At 42.9% G+C, this 17,371-nt stretch overlaps 1 protein-coding gene across 1 annotated transcript in view; it reads left to right on the forward strand.

Moving 5' to 3' along the window:
• Positions 1 to 12,247, forward strand: part of LOC111871535 (profilin) — a 61,001-nt gene extending 48,754 nt beyond the window's left edge. The window contains exons 3-4 of the mRNA XM_023864703.2: positions 9,351 to 9,450; positions 9,534 to 12,247. Coding sequence (XP_023720471.1) covers positions 9,351 to 9,448 — 98 coding nt within the window. The 3' untranslated portion in view covers positions 9,449 to 9,450; positions 9,534 to 12,247. The remainder of the gene's footprint in view (positions 1 to 9,350; positions 9,451 to 9,533) is intronic.
• Positions 12,248 to 17,371: the final 5,124 nt, after the last annotated feature.

Consider the following 17,371-nt stretch of genomic DNA (forward strand, 5'->3'; position numbering starts at 1 on the left):
GACCTCTGTACGACATCTCGTCTCGTTCATGCTGCGTGAGTTTGTTTGAAGTGATGATGTAACACGCGGATTTGGTTCTGTCGGTTCTAAAGCATAGGCATAGTTTTTGCTGTTGAAATTATGAAGTGTGCTTATTTTGTTTACATTTTTTGTGTTTTATTGAAATGCCGTTTGTAAACGGACATCAGGTAAGCGTAGTCACAAAGAACGCCATTTCTTTTGCCCTACGTTACGGAATCTTATTTCAGAATCTCTTAATATTTAGTTTCATTACGAATTAACAGAATTCTGTTGGAAAATTCTTTGGACTGTAAATTTATTTTAACAGAATCTACGCAGTGGGAAAGTATGCTTTTTGAATTCTGCTTGGAACACCTGGTTCTCTTTTTCTGGTGTCAGTTTTTGAAGTGAAATTATAAAATTCAGAAAGCCCTTGTAGATATGTCTTCTAATAGTTTTATTACATGGATTATAACCCAATATGGTTGATGAATTTATAAGCACTGTACTGTGTTCAAGAACATTCTCGAAGAATCACATCCATTTCATTACGTACACTGAAGTACAGGGCGATCGATATAGTCATCAGACCACTTGTTGTGCACGTGAAATGGTGTTAATGAATTTAAATCCGATGAATTATATATTAAAATGTCAGTCCATAACTACTAACGTCGTCACAACTGTGGCCGCTTTCTGTTGCCACCCATCCGTAGAACATATCAGAGGTGTGAGTTGTTCGGATATATATGTAGGAGGGTCGCTGAAAACGTTTCATACCACGTTTTGTTCGCAGGAGCAAAGTATCGAGGACAGCCGACATTTTCTTGTGCGTAGACATAACCTTGTTTACAAACACATTTTCTACAAATCTGTGGCGTTATGCCACCTGGAAGCGAGAGCTTGCATTTCTAGTCAGTGCAAGTCATATGGAATGTTCTTGCGCCATGTTTTCATCTTACTCACAACCCTGTGTGAGAAGATTGTAGTGTAATGGCGCCAGCCCCAGGCTGTATGTTGGGTGGGGAAACTCTGACCAGGGCGTTTTTACGATGGTTTCTGTTGTTTGCAAATTGGTAGGCAGTCTTAGTGTCGCGCAAGAGGAGGGGACATTGTTTCCTTCTCGGAACGATCACGCTATGTTTAGTGGTCGCGGGTGTGCAGAGCAGTGACACGGTTGCTATTTATTCTATCCATGTTAAGCAGAGTCACCTGTTTGTTAAGGCTTAGAGTTGGGCGGATGCTGTATGTGGCCCGTTGTGATGATCTGTCGCATGTCACGTAACTGTTGCCTGTGTTGGTGATGTTTCTGTAAAGGATTCTCAAACATTTATGAATATTTCGTGCTACCCCTTCATGAGACATTAGGATCCTTGTCAGCTCTTTGTTTACGGGCTTCACTATATTTTGCACATTGACTACATCCATGACATCTGGCAGAAAAATCGCATGCAAGGAAGGAACATTAAAAAAATTGTATCAGATTTAAGCTCTCGTTTGTAACTTTTTCTGCTGAGGAGAAAAGTGGGGGACTTCTTTTTGTGACACCCGTAAGTTTAACCGTTTAAAGCCCTGTGGTTACTATATGTACCACCTGGTTGAACGTACCAAAACTCTGCTCGCAATAAACAGCAACAGTTTCCCCAAACAACATTAACCGGTTGCTCTTTGTAGCGGAGATGTAATGTGTTTCCTGTGAGGTACGGACTGAATTCTTGTACGTTGTTTAGAATGAATTCAGTCTTTCAAGGGTTCAGTGACGGTCTCCTGATATTGATAAATGGTGTATTGAGCGGAGTGCCTTCAGAAAGCCACAGAATGTCTTAAAGAGTAATGAAAATATAAAGTATTTACTTTTCCCGTGTACAGAGTTTGGTGAAATTTTAGAATCTTAGGTACATAAAAATTTCCTGTAAATATATTTATAGTAGCTGACAGCTGAAACTGCAGTGCTGAGCCGTCCGTTCGATCCAACAGGCTCGTTCTGCAGTGTATGGAATATAAATTATGGTAACACTGATATGTTGGGATTTTGGACTTTATCCATCGTCCTGGTTTTTAAGATAACAAATAAAAACACATAATAAACACCATAATAAATTATGGTAGGTTAAGAATTCCCATTTATCGTCGTTACATTCAGGATTCTAGTATGCAAGTTATCCCACTTACCGAAAATGCATTTCCAGTTGAGTAAAAGAGTGACTAAAAGTGTGACCTGTCCCTCACCGTATTTGCGCCCATTAGTGCCCAGCTCTGCGTGGTTAGAGGCGGGACGGTTCTCTCTCTGAGGTCAGGCAGGATTCTTTGTAGTGCTCTGATAGTCCCAGGGGTGCACAGTGGACCGAGCAGTGCTTGGGGCAGCTGAATGCTGCTCATATCCGTACCTCAGCCATGGAATCTTGACCGTTTGTTTGTTCTATCGTTTTTTTCTTGTGTTGTAACTCGTAAGACAACATCCCATCCGGCTTTCAGTTTGGTTTTTATTTTCACTTCTTATTATGTTGAAGGGACAGAAGAGTGAAAATTTCGCCTGCGGGGAGGGGGGTGGTTTATGGCAGATTTGTGTTCCACGCAAAAATCTGATGGAGGCCGGAACTCGTCTTGTCATTGGTTGTAAATTAGAAAGTAGAAGTTTGAGGTTGTCTCCATTAGCGTAATTATATCAGATTTTGTGGAAATAAGTTGGCCACTTCAGAAGTTGCAAGATGGACCCTGTCGAAGCCTACTTTGTTTTTTCTTTTTTCAGCGAGCATTTTAAATGTCTTCAGCGCAGTTTTTCCAGAACATTCCCATTCTGTATGTTTCCCAATTTGACCAATGCAAAACATTCTTACCTCTCCATATCGTCCACGGAGAACAGAAGTTCGGCCACTGGACAAGCGTGATGTTCCACCGAATGTTTTGGTTTCTCTGAAGAAAGCGGAATATTCGTGGAGAGAAGTCTTGTCGGTGGTGGGATTGTGGTGCTTAAGGCTTCCCTCTCTCTTCCAACTCCCGCCCCTTCTGGCATATGTCAGCGAGCCCGAAGGACCTGGTGGTAACAAAGGTCAGTACGTGAACAGAACGGGTAGCTGACTGGTGAGAGTTGTAGGGAAGTGTTACACCTCGAGGGAGGCGTGGAGGTAGTCTGTAGCCTAAGTATAGACCTGTTTTCCGAACCAGGGATTCGTTCATTTTTTTTGTGATGCTTCCCCAGCCTCGGGTTAGTATCGTAGGCTTTATCGTCACACGCCCTTCTTAGATTACCTTATAGTGACTGGCTACGGGGCTGGGTGACTGAGGGGTCGGAATTCGTGTTTAAGTAGTTAAGCATAGAAAACAGGAAAACTGTATTACAAAACATACCGTGTTAACAAGACGGATATGTCAGTGTGTGTGAACACAGAAGATCGAGTGTTACTTCCATATCCGATAATGCTGCTCTCATACCATCCTCGTTATTTACGCCAATAGAAAAAATGCTGATTCACAAAGCCAAGGCGTTACAGCAAGAGAACACTCAAGTGCCAGTTCTGCCAGACCTCGTGCATATCTCCCTACTGAATACCGCAGGAAAAGTCATATCTCTGTCAAGAATTTGGCTAAGTTTTGTTGGACTTTTTTTTTAATTCTCTTAGTGGCGGGTGGAGTCCAACTAGGTCAACTCGGCACGGCGGCCACTGATTGACCTATTGTAGCCTGCCCCGAGTGATTATGATGATGGAGAATTTGCTGGAATGAAGCTTGGCAGGAGAAATTGTTGGACAGTTAGTGAGAGGTGCTGTGTTTCGTCTGATATGTCGATAGGCTGCCTTATCCAGTCGTGTTTTGCAGTATCCCATTCGGAAAATGTTTCTCCAGCTCAGTTATTGGTACCATTTAATTTTCTGTCGAAGGAAACATCAGTTTCTTTTTCCTGGGTTTTTTTCCTCCCAAAATCGAAGTCTTGACATGTGAAGTTATGTTAGCATTTTCACAAATAGTTTTTCAGAAATAACTGTTAGGTAAGAGAAGAGGGCGCACAACCAGTTGTCGCTATGGAGTTGTACTTCGTTTAGTTCCATCAGTCTCCCTCCATAATTCATCCTCGAATTGAAGAAGGTAGTAGGTTCCAAAAGGTTCTGACGGTGGTGTATAATACACAGAATTACTCCTTTTTTTTTTTTTCATCGTGCGGTATTCTAGAAACCAAAGGAGAAAACGTTTCGGAAACTGGATCTGTTTCCTGCCTTAGGTGAGGGGGGAGACACATACTCTGTGGGGTCCCTTAGCTAGAGTCAGAGTTACTTTACGACTGGCGGTTTACCGCCAATCTGTTCGTCTTGGCGCCAAGTCCCTTGAAGTTTACGGCCTGATATTTTTTCAATCGAACCCTTGCGGTCATAGTCCTTATGTAACATCCTCTCCAAGTCCAAGTCACATTGCGACTGACGGTCAGTAAGTCTTGTTATGACCAGATATTTATTACCATTTGACAGTTACGATCTTGAAAGGATTCTGACGATGGTGTATACTGTACTACTTTTGGCTTATTTTGGACTTCACCCATCGTCCGGTATAGGTCCAGTGATTGAGACTAGCACATTCTAAGGGGCCCAACTGAGTAGGTTAAACCTTCCCTATCCACCTGAAGACGGAGACAGAGCCAGTCTCCGAAACGTCGTGGTTTTTTGTCTTTTATATACCGGACGATGGGTGAAGTCCAAAATAAGCCAAAAGAAGTACAGTTACGATCTTGCTTTTGTGGGGCGCCCTCTCTGACGAGAGGACGGGTCTGTCTTTTACATATGCTGCTGGTCCTTGCCAGCGCAATCTTTCTTGGGTCCGAGTCCCTTGGGGCTCGCGGCCATATTTTAATTTGTGAGATTTGAGGCTTCGCCTTTCGTCGCCTCCTACGGCTCGAAGGGTCACGGTGGAGGTATTCGACCCCGCCTCCACATGGGAAACATCCTCTCCAAGTCCAAGTCACATTGCGACTGACGGTCCGTCAGTCTGTCTGTCTTGGTGTCGAGCCCTGACTGGTGCTCATGGCCAGATTTTTCTTTTTTCTTATATGAAAGTTACTGTCCTGGTCAGGCGCCCTCTCTAACGAGAGGTAGGGTCTGTGTCAGTAAGTCCATTGTCAGTATTTACATATATTTAGAAATTTAATCTTAATTCCTATTTCTGTGTACAATATATACAAGGTCCCTGTCAGTCTAGGCTCAGAGGCTCAGTCCACTAGCCCTCGTTATATAGCCCCAGTACAGACCACACAGAAAACGTCTCTTCCGTTATTGTGTTCTTACGTTCTGGGGAAACGTCTACAGAGCTGTTCCCTAGCATCGGTTGTTGTACTATCGCTTGTCTGCACAGCTGTTACTTGACAGTGGGTCTGTATGTCAATAGTATATTCTTTGAGTATGTCTGCGTTCCACCGGTAAGTGTTTGTGATCTATCAGTTGACAGATGTTTGATTCCTTTGTAGTGATTTTCGCTGAAGTAGTGGTAGAAGTATTTGCTGATGTTGGATGTCACTGTTACCTCTACATGTTAATTACAATTAGAATCAAATGAGAAGGAGCCTGATACTTTCAGTAAGGAACTAACCCACGGATGATATACACAAAAGATTGAACAGTGCACTAAGGCCGCCCCATACACACACAGTTTGGCCTTCCGATCGACCTCACAGGCAAAACTTTCACAATTTGCCCTCTCCTTTTCCTTCCCCATACACGCGCAGATAAACCGGCAGGCTGCATGCCACGGTCACGGTCTTCCAGCCTATATTGCTGAGAGACACGTCACGGGCTACGTCCTGCAGGTAGAACTGACGGGTTTGCTACAGTCCAAACGATTGCCCGGCCGACCGCATCAGTCTTCAAATGTGCAGGCCAAACTGTGCATTAATATACAGTCCTATCAGCCTTTCTATGAATACGGTTCTAATACCAAATCCTCTGTGTACGTACGCAGCACAGAGTTTTGGGTATATAGCTTTCTGCAAGGCTGGGTTAATGCCGTTAGGCGCTTTCGCAACATTTTTTGTAAGGGTTGGAGAGAGTAATGAAAAAGGAAGGAGACTTTGAAAGCACGAGTAAGATTACGCAGTTGAGATTAACGACAATTGAGAAAAACAGTTGCTTTGAATGTAAATTTTCGGCAAAATTAAACGGAGTAACAGCCTTTCAGCGTGAATATTTATTACAGGATAAAGGTGAGATTTTTTCTGCGCCCCAAAATTAACTTCTCATGTACCCTTGCACGCCCCACAGTTTTATGACCCCCGTTCTAAATAAGAAGTCTGAGAGAAAATCAGAATAAAATGCTTATTCTTCGTGCCTTTTTCTTTAATGAAGTATACCAGTTTTACGTTGTTAATGCAGGGCGAATGAGCCAGAAGCCCATGTACGTTAATACGATACATTTCTCATAGCCGAGTTACAGCAAATGTTCGGAAGCTGCCCTACGAACTTCTAGACATGCGTCTTCACGTCATACATTGTTTCCAAAGACGGGACGATTTCAGAGGCATGTTCCTGATGAAATTTACGGTGGCTTCCTCCACTTCAAGGAGATCGGAGGATTGAATTTGTAAACTGCGCCCTTCGTTGCTCTTCACAGATGATTAATCAGGAGTGTGAGGTCGGGCGACCGTGGTGTCCAGATGCTCTTCGTAACTATTCTGTCGCCGAACGCATCGCGCCGTAGCGTCGTGAAAAAGCACGGGTTCTGTGTGCAGTAACACCTTCCCGTTGGAAGTCATCTGTGGATATGGGGGTCGATTATCCGATTTCGAGATATTGCGCCTTATGATCGTGCAATGGTGTGTGTTTCCTTGATTTCCTGCAAGTAAATTGCTGCCGAAACGCGGATTTTTTATGTCGACAGGCGGATAAATGAAACCATGCCACATCGGTAAAGAAAAAAATATGATGCCCAGAATATTACGTCAGTAATCCACGAGGAGTGTTCAACACGCTTGTCGCCCCCTTCAATTCACCCATTGATGTTATCTTGTAGGGCTGTAGGTGCAAGTGCTGCTGCTTCAGCACTGTACGTGTGCTTCTGTGCCCATACACGGTGTGTCCAGGATCCGTTAGGACTCTTTTTTATTATTATTATTTTGCCCTGCAATGCCATCTGTTGGCGAGTTATGGCATTAAGATTCTTGACGTTTCAGCTGTGGCTGTCTATAATTTGAAAGCGCAAGCATCGCTACATCATGTGTTCTGACCTTGAATGTATCAGTACTGTTCTGACACTCGTCGGCGAATGGCGGTTGCACAGAGAGCCAACATAAAATCTTGTTTAAAGTTAGGAAAAACAGCCGGAGAAGTGTACGAAATGATGAAAAATGTGTACGGTAGTGACTGATGGAGTCGCTGGAACATTTTTCGATGGTATGCTGTATTTCGTGATGGCAGGGAGGACACGGGCACCAAAGCTAAGAACAAGTCTCACTGAAGAAAATGTGAAAAGAAGTGACCAAATTCCTTTCATCAGACAGATGTGTTTCTGCAAGTATTATCTCCCTCCTCTTCGTCGTTACCGCTCAGTGAGACTTCAAGCCTCACGAGTTGGTCGTCACTTATACCTGTCCTTCACGTTCGCCCCTTTGTGGTCTGCACTTTCATCCGCCGCTTCCTTGTTGCTGTCTGGTTCAGGGTAGGGTGTGGGATTATTCTGAATTTGAATTTTTATGGGCGCCAGTGGACTTGGGTGAAATCCACGAATTTTGAACGGGGAAAGCAAAGGTGGGGATATGGATAGGCGGACGTTTGGGGTTCAGACGGTAGGACGAGATTCTGTCTCAGGGCGACTAATGGGCCTTGCTCACACAAGGAGAGAGAAAACACTCAAAAACTCGCACTTCACCAACACTGTTGCTCTTTATTGTAGATGTGCACTACAATTACCCATTACCAGGCTGTAGCACTTTGAATTTGTACACCGGACTCGGGCCAACACCGATTTAACGTCCGGCAGGTTACTACTGACTCCGGTTATTCCCTTTGGCTACTCACTCCTGTTACTCGCTGTTGATGACTCACCGCTCTTATTCCCTTGTAATGACTGACTGCTCTGGAGAGGCAGAAGTCCCGACGGTTCCGGGAACGCATGGATTCCTCTCCTCTGAAATTTTGCTGATTGGCTGAACCTAAAATTTGGGTGTTTCTCTCATTTGCATTCAGCCAATCCCTAACCACATCTATGTTAATTTGGGCCTAAGTACAACACGGTCCCTCTGACAGCTCTCAAATAAATGGAGGTTCGCTAACGATCGCTCGGTACGCCCCTTCGAAAATTATTGCGACTCGTATCTGTCAAGTCTCAAATTTTCAAAGGCTCGCACCGTCGAAGTTAAGCATTGAAATCCCCAGAAAACACAGCGGGATACTTCCTGCTCCGTTCTGGGTTTTCAAGTGACCTGCAGCTTGCTTGTCCCTCAGAAAGACCAGATGTTGTCCTTGGCGTCTGCTGGTGCTGGGGTCAATTCTGTATCATCTATTGTTAACAGTAGTATAGTTCGTTTACATGTAGTACATTGTAATTAAAAATGTAAATCAACAACATTGCTGAGGTTCCTGCATGGTGCGGTTACACAAGACTCATCGAGGAGCCTTTGGGAATACCAAAAAGTATTGTGCATCAAATTTTGACCGAGGATTTGGGCAAACGGAAGGTCTATGCGCGGTGTGTGAGTGCAGCGTGGTTGAGCCCAAAGAAGCCGAAACCAAAGAAAGTGCGCATGCAAAAGAGGCGAGTAAAGACACTGCTAACCGTTTTCTTCGATTCCAAAGGAATCATTCAGAAGGTCAAGCAGTGAATTCTGATTATTATTTCGGAGTCCTTAATCGTTTGTGGGCGAGAATTCTTGGAATTCGACCTGCATATCGAGAGCAATGCCCCATCCCACAAATCGAAGATCGTGCCCGATTTGTTGACCAGAAAAGGGATCACAGTCCTTGATCATCCTCCGTATTCACCAGATTTGGCTCCAGCAGATTTCTGGTTGTTCCCAAAATTTAGATTGGCGATGAAAGGAGACCGTCACGACACCATCCAGGGCATCCAAAGGAAATTACTGCAGTTTTAAATGCGATTCCACGAAAGGAGTACAGTGACTTTTCGAAAACTTTTCCATTGATTCAGAAGGGGACTATTTTGAATAAAAAGAGTGAAATTTTGAAAATAATTCACGTCTTGTATTTTAATGAACACAGTCCTAAAAGAATCTGGACACGCTGTGTATATGGACATAAATGCTGAGAATGAGAATGCATTGACTGTCTGTCATGTATGTGGGGTATAGGAAACTGTATGAATCAAGATTGGGATACTTACTTGTGAGCTGTTCTCATGTGGTCGTCTTTTTGTTTCAGCCGTCGTCGTCTCCCTATACGAAGATCCAATCCAACCCCAGCAAGCAGCGTCTGTAGTGGAAAAGCTAGGGGATTACTTAGTGTCCTGTGGATACTAGAGGTGACTGCCCTCTTCCTTACTTGCTATAATGATGCTTGTTGGTTGTTATGCTTCTCACTTTCTTGTTCTTGTTTTGTTTTCAGATAATGTATAGGACTGTTCTCCTGTGGTGATAAATGCAAAACATCAGAGAAATGGTCTTTTTTTTTTTTTTTCAAACAGCGGTCGGTCGGCAATGTGCATCATGTTTCTGGCTAAAATGATTCAGTTTGAGTTCACACTCATCTGGTGGAAAATCTTGAACTGCACTTTTCTTCATTCTCAATACCTTGTGTCCGGATATTTGTGACAAGCAGCGCTTGAGTGAATGTCTTAAATTGAGGCATTGAGCATTTTATGGGCCGTTTCTCCAAGGTACATCTTGAAGGAACATCTGCTGACAGCGTTTTATGAGCGACATCTCTTTCAGTAAAGAAAGAAGAGTCTGAAGCCAAGGTGTGCCTTGAAGAATTTCCAGAGAAATTAAATTAACCAGTTTTGTAGCTGATTGTAGTATGCCCATTGCATTTGATACTGAGTAATTAGGGTTTTTATAATCTCTAGTCTGTTCTTTGTACCCCCTTCACTGCCTTTCCCCCTCTTCCTCTTGCTGTGTGAAAATTTTCATTACAAAACGTAACGCATAACAAAATCTGAACCTGCTTGTAACCCACTGTAATCATTCTGTCATTGTAAAACAAAAGTCAAGTGCTTGCATGAAAAATATTGGCGGAGTTGGTACCACTGCATGTAGTATGGTGATATGATTCAATGTTTGAAGCCTGCAGACCATTGTAAAAAAGTGGTTGGCATACTTAAAAAAATTGAACAAGAAAGAAAGTTTCCGACACCAAGCTGTGTAGCGCTGTGTTGCAGAAGGATTCTGTGAGAAGTTTAATTTTTACTACGGTCTAATTTAAACAAATAGCTTTGTAAACATTTGAAGAAGAAAAAATAATTCTGATGACAAAAAAATGAAGTCGTCTAGCAAAAATAAAATTGTATAAAGTGTGATGTAATTTTTGGGGGGTTGAGTGGCTGATATTATTGCCTGCTGGGATCTCTTTGACAGTTCCCAAAATTAAAAATATAAAAATGGGGGATATGCTTATTTTTTAAACTTAATTTTTCAGTGTAAGCCAATGGAATGTAGCCAGGTTATATAACATGTTCTTTCATTCATTTCACATCCTTCTCTGCTCTGCCTTTATGTATTGGTTGTAGGTGGAACTGCCCTGCCTTGACGTCCCTTTCAAGAATTGAGGGTCCCTCAAGGCAAGGGCAGATGTGTGCCAATTGTAAAACAAATTTGCAATCAAATCTCATGTTGGGTTTATACATTTTGTACTGATTTGACTATTGTATTGCAATTTTTTTTGCATGATTTTTCAACAAACGAGGAGAAAAAGAAACAATATGTACTGTTCCCCTTCAGGGCCCCCAATAAAATTTATGAAACAAATTGTACATTTTTGTTCAGATATTTGTGTGTTATTGCTCGGAATGGTGCAACATGTCTGATCCCTGCTTGAGGTACCTTGGCAGTGTGGTCACAGAGGTGTAAATCTTTGTCTTCATATAATGTGAACTGTATATATATAATTAGAGGAAATCTTAAAGATTGTGTCCTGCTCTAAGTTCTGTCTTGACATACATCAGAACTGTCTTGGGCTTCTTAAATCTCATATGGGTTCAGTGTGGGGATGGACGCAGCCCGTAGTGAATTGATTGGTTTTTGTGACTGAATGTGACGTCTTATCAAATGGTCTGTACTGAGGCCACAGGAAGAAATCGTGTGGATCAAACCTCCCTGCACCCCTTCCTAGAGCTCATTCCAGCTTCGTTCCTCCCATTCTCCCTTGCATTTGTCTCGCCATTCTCTTCCTACAATAAGAATAAACAGCATACAGGAAGGAGGACGGTTTGAACACAATCGTCTTTAATACCCGTGGATTTCTTTCAGTGGTCTCACTACATGCGGCTTCACAGTTACTAGTATACACAGTGTTGAGATAGAACCACAGCCTGCTGTAATTAATTCTGTTTCATGTTGGATGATAGATGCCCAAAGGACATAATATTATACTGGCATCCTGTTGCATTAGTTGTTCATTTGATACACACAAAATGCAGTTTTATAAGCAACTTGATAGGCCAGTGGTTGGATAACAATTTTGTGCTTTTATGTAAATTCAGTGATATGTTTCGGTCGCACAGGACCATTGTCAGGTATATGCAATGTTTCACGTAAACTGTTATCATGTACTGTAGTTTTATATATCCCGTGAGAGCCGTATGCCTGAAAATATATTATTTAAACCAATATGGTGGTACCTGATCGGCCAAAACACGACACTGAATTTGCATGAGAGCCCAGAGCAAGTGGCGATCCAACTAGTGGACCATGTAGCTGCACTGAAACACTGTTTTGGATAAAAAGAACATTCGTTGTCTCACATCTACCGAAACTGATCGAATGAAAAAAATATATAAAGAACCATTTCCAGCAGAGTTTTTAGTATGACATTGTTATGTGGCTTGTGGTCCTTTTTAACACCTGTATTCGATCTGTGCAGTTGTCTGCAAGAGCATTTGTCTGAGAATTGTCTCATAGGCCAGTACTGAAGAAGTTTGCCCATCCCTTGTATAAAGTAAATGTTTCTTGTCACTGGAATATGGTTTGTGGATGAAAGTTTATAGTATATTAACTAATGATTGGGAGAAATGGTCAGAATTACAATTTGCTGGCTTGTGCTTTGTTCACTGTTGTATACCTTGTTTTATTGAGTCTATAAATACCATTTCAGTTCGATTTTTATAAGATGCCATATTTATTTAAGTAGAAACCATAGATGAAATAATTTTTCCTCATTGGTTTTGGCATGATTTAACATTTTTCTAAATGATTGTTGTATTTTGTATAAAATACACAAAAGAATCATATATATGAACATTATAGCTTTATAATTCGTATCAGACCTAAGAATGCTGTGCTTTAACAACGTTTTGTTCCTAAAATATGCCGCTTTAACAATAAATGCATGTTCAGGAACAGGGAAATAAACGTCAGTGCACTTGCGTCGTTTTATTTCATTAACGCCGAATGATGATATTGCGTCTGTGTAAGCAGTGAGGTTTCGGTCTTCTGGGTTGCAGCACCTTCCAGTTTAGTAGATAGGCAGCTGTCCCGCTCCTCAGATTCCACCGAAATGTTTGATACAGTTCTATCAAACTCCAGAAGACATGACCTTAATATTCGCACTCCTGTAGGAACCCCAGGTCTCGTGTATTGCCTTGTTTTATTCTAGGCAACATGTACTTGTAATGCTTCCTAGAATACCCCCAGGTTCCATAAAAGTCGGGAAATTTGAGCGACTCTTAGCTTCTCAATGAGGACTCATCTCCGTGTAGTTAATTATATGCTAATTCTGCTACGTGCTTGCTTGTAACAAAAAAAAGTATGTTGAATACCAAGCGTGCAATCTATTTTATTCCTTGTTCCAATAAAAAGTGAGGTAAAGGTGGCCCTGTGCTTATCTAGTTAAACATTGCGCCAGGAACGCATATGAAGGAATGGATATATAGATCCACATATTCTTGACCTCTGCACTATATGTAGGTGAGTAGTCAACCGCATGCCCCGTCCGCTTTACCTCGTTGGAAATAAACCCTATCACCCATTGGATAGGAGGCTGGGTGGGCCCCAGAGCCGGTCAGGACGACGTGGAGAAGAGAAAATTATTGCCCGTACCGGGACTCTGACCCCTCGGTCGTCTGGCAATACCGACTACGCTTGCAGTAACAAGTATCAGGAGAAAAAAAATTGTGGAGAGTAGGCAAGTCGCGGTTTCTATTTGCCCATGAAAACTGTTGTTGCCCATTGTGTCAGACTTCAGAGAACAGGATTTCAGGATGAATTTAACGTAAACTGACTTGATTGTGCAGTTATATACAAAGAGTTTTCGGTAACGCCCGACTGTGTTGTGTTCGTACTTATTAACTTCAAGTCGGATCTCCAGGAGAACAAGGCATAGTTCACAAACTGTTTCTCCACATAATCACCAGAATGACAGGCATTTTGTCCCAGTAGCCCTTTGGAGAAGAAATTAGGGCTCAACGGTTTGCCTTCTTCAGGTTCTTGCACTTTTGAGCAGTAGGGCCACGTATTCCGTGCCGACTGCTTGGGCTGCCTTGCCTATCGGCCTTGCTCCAAACAATTGGCACTTTTGACATGATGGAAGCCGAGATGCCACAGTTGGGTACAAATAGTGCGCCATTGCTCCATATATATGGAAATTAAAGGTACTGCCTCTAGCTGAGGGGCGATTTCGTGGAGAAATCAAGAGGTCTCTTGTTACTCTCCCCCTGCTGTTTAGGACGTCAGTGTGAACTCTGCAGATGCTTGGCTCATGTGTACACACTATGAAGGTGCTTGCTCGGCGTAACATTGCAGTACCCGGATGTTGGTTCTCTGTTTCGATAATGGAACCACATACAAATGGCCCGTATTTCTGGCGTTTCTGAGATCATTACTGTCTACATCTTCAAGGCGAAGTGCCAGCCACTTGCCTGTCGATACCTGTGAACCATTCTGGTTGTAGTGTACTCACTACGGCCATTGTTCCCTCTAAGCTGCGCGCAGCGGCTGTCCCACACCCGCGCTCGAGTCTCAAGTCTCCAGCGCGTTATCAATGAACGCGCGCACTGTTGTCTGTTAATGGACGTTTTTCGAAAATCTCTCTAACNCATTCACCCCCACAAGAAAAAATCGGCGCCCAGATAGTGGACACGCGCAGAGTATTGAGGCTTAAACAGGGCGGCCGTCAGGTTATGGCCGCTCGAGTGACTTAAGTTTACGCTAAGTAGCCCAGGCACAACCTGCACGTAACTAATAATCGCATTATTTTCAGGGTTTATGGAAGCGAAATGTAGGACCAGTGTCGAGCCACGATAGCGCGAGAAGAGATGGTAGTAATCCAGGGCAATTATTATATCAGCGCGACGTTCTAAAATGTTTCGAGTTGATAGTTTAAAGAGATTGCGACTTCAAGGCCCCCCCCCCTCCAGTGGAGGGCCTTAAATGTGGGGCGTTATGTGAGTGGATGTCACCGGCATACTTGCCGGAAAGATTTTGCATAGAGACGTAAGCCTTTTAAGAACTTTTTTACGGGTTTTCTTGGAGTATTAGTGGCAGAAGAATATTTTAAAAACTATGTTAATATTTGGACCGCCCCTGTTGGCAGATCCGAACTCTCAGCCTCCAAGCAGGTGGCCCTAGGTACACTCCGGTGAGAGTACGGAGTGTTACTGGCGAGAGGAGAGTATCCGGCACCTTAAAACGGGATCCTTTGGTTACGGGGGGGGTACCCCGACACAAAATCCGAGCCTTCAGTGTAGTGAAGGTTTGACACAGGGCTAACATCTCCGGACCAATGTGGTCATCATCGGATGTTAAAATTTTTTGGCGAAGAAACAAACTGCTGTCTTCTCTTGTTAAATATGTTAAGTCCCCTCGGTGCGCGTATGTGTAAGAGCTGGTGGGTTGTGTGCTGTGCTGCGTGTCTTGTTATCGGATGCCTGAATACATTCAAGAACAAGAGACGCAGCACAACCCAGCAACTAACTCACATAGGCGCACCGAGGGGACTTATTTAACAAGAGGACAGCAATTCATTTCTTCGCCAAAAATTTTAACACCTGATGATGACCACATGAAGGGGTTCAACACCAGTCAGTCGTACGAGCCTGAAATCGCACACATGCTGTAGTGTTTGAAGGGCACTAGTGCCCAGGTTAAGAATGTGTGGAGCTGTACGTTTTTAGGGCGTGGTGATAGATTAATCACAGAACAGCTTTACATTTATTTTGTTGTTGCATGTAAAAATCGAGATGGTGTGAACACGACCATTAAACCTTCATGATTCATATTGTATACTGGAATATGACACCGTGTAATCTGATAGATTGGTATCAACGTTTTAAATAAATTTCAGTCGCCCAGACTACACGGTGTCATGACCCAGAAGACGCGTTATGAAGAATCTCTGCCTTTGGTGGATAGATGATGCATTCTGCTCCAGCCAGATCGATAACTCCGTGGGAACGTCGGCGAGCTTTGACCCGATGTGTAAGCGAACATCGCAGACAGTGACGCCAGGCATCGTTATGGTGGCGATGAGTTGCCAGGTATTCTGCGTGCATTGTACGTTTTATTCGCGAAGATATTTGAAACCGGGGTGAATATTTATTGGATTTAGCTGGCTCAGAAATGGTTGTAAGCGCGTTAATGTGTTGTTACCATCTTCCAAGCCTGTACATGGAGGCAGCGGGCTCATCGCAATCGGTCTTTCTACCACACTACACGGCATCACATCATAGAAGACACTGTGCTGTGCTGTGAGAAGCCATATTTGAATCATACGTATAATCCAGTTTCAAGCAACTTTCCGAACAAAGACTTATCCCTTTAAAGCACAGTGGTTACCATATATACCACCTGCTTTTAACATCAAGAAATTATGCATTTTCCGCACATGCAGTGCGGTCTCGCTTTATGCGAATTTGAAAGAATTCTAATCAACAGAAATTAATTTACGTTTATTCTGATAAGAAAACTTGCCTTGAAATATGCTAGTTCTTAAGGAAAGCTGTTTGTTTCGTATGAGTCTCACAATAAACTGGCAGCATAATCCAGTTGGCTCTTATAACGGAGATGCCACGATTCTTTATGGTATCGAGTGAATATGCAGGTTGTGCCATGACAGCATATGCAAGCTAACAGGTGGCGTCACTACGCATTTCAAAATGCTTCACTAACAGCCACAGACAGGTTAATCCCCAAATTGGTGAAGCAAAAGGTACCTCCGAAAGACAAAATATTAGAACACAAATCGAAATTTCGATAATACAGGTATGTGCTGATGAGAATAAATAATATATCACTGTAGAGCCTTTACTTAAGAACTGTAAACAGACGATACATTTACTCATCGATAGAAGACTCAGTAGCTGTACTTGTTTTTAACGTAATATTGCGAGTTTGAAGAAACTGTCGAGTTTTGTCTGAAGAGAGAAGTGACTCATCTACCTTCCTAAATGTCCCATGTATCTTATAAAGTATGTACTCAACTGTGAACAGCATTTTTCGATATAGATTATCAGGATTAAGGAGGGTTTACTGTACACCTTTATAACATTGTCTAGGTACAATGGACGAGTTTCAGTATCAGCAATTGCTATGCAAAAGCACAATGTTCCCTCTAAGCTGCGCGCGCAGCGACTGTCACACTCCCGCACACGAGCCTGTCGCCAGTTTGAATTAATAAAAATGAAATTGCAAAAAAAATAAATAAATAAAATAGTCCCCTCCCCTTCCCAGCCAAACCCGGTTGCTGCTCAGATGACACCGTGACTTGCGCACTTGCATCTCCTGAGAGTGAACGATTGTTAGTCCCCTTAATCAGTTTTGAAGAAGTGCGCTGCAAGACACGAGCTGATAATCTCTCTGCAATGACCCGCTCCACAGGCGTTCAAAATGGACATCCGCCGAACGCCAAACCTTCCTTTGTTCGCCACACGCTGGAATTGACTCGAGAATTAGGCAAAATTGCAACTTCCTCTTCGAATTTTTATGTAACGCTGGTTTTTGCACGTTCTTTATGTATACAGCGAGTGCTAAGATGAATATTGAAGAATCTGTTGCGTCCTAATCATGGTACTTCCCCGGAATTTTCTTGCACCGACTGAGGTAAACTGCGAGAAGCCCTCAGAAGAGCAATTTCCTAGGCCGAGATTCGAATCGAATAAAAGTTCAGAGGTTTCTCGTTACATGAGCCTCCTCGGTCCAAAGCAGTTTATGCGTAATATATCGACATGATTAAACGGTACTAAACTATAATTTTGCCTGTGGTTCTGTATGGGCGTGAAACTTGGTTCCTTTACA

Source organism: Cryptotermes secundus, unplaced genomic scaffold (assembly GCF_002891405.2).
Source record: "Cryptotermes secundus unplaced genomic scaffold, Csec_1.0 scaffold989, whole genome shotgun sequence".
In the NCBI taxonomy this organism is placed as follows: domain Eukaryota; kingdom Metazoa; phylum Arthropoda; class Insecta; order Blattodea; family Kalotermitidae; genus Cryptotermes; species Cryptotermes secundus.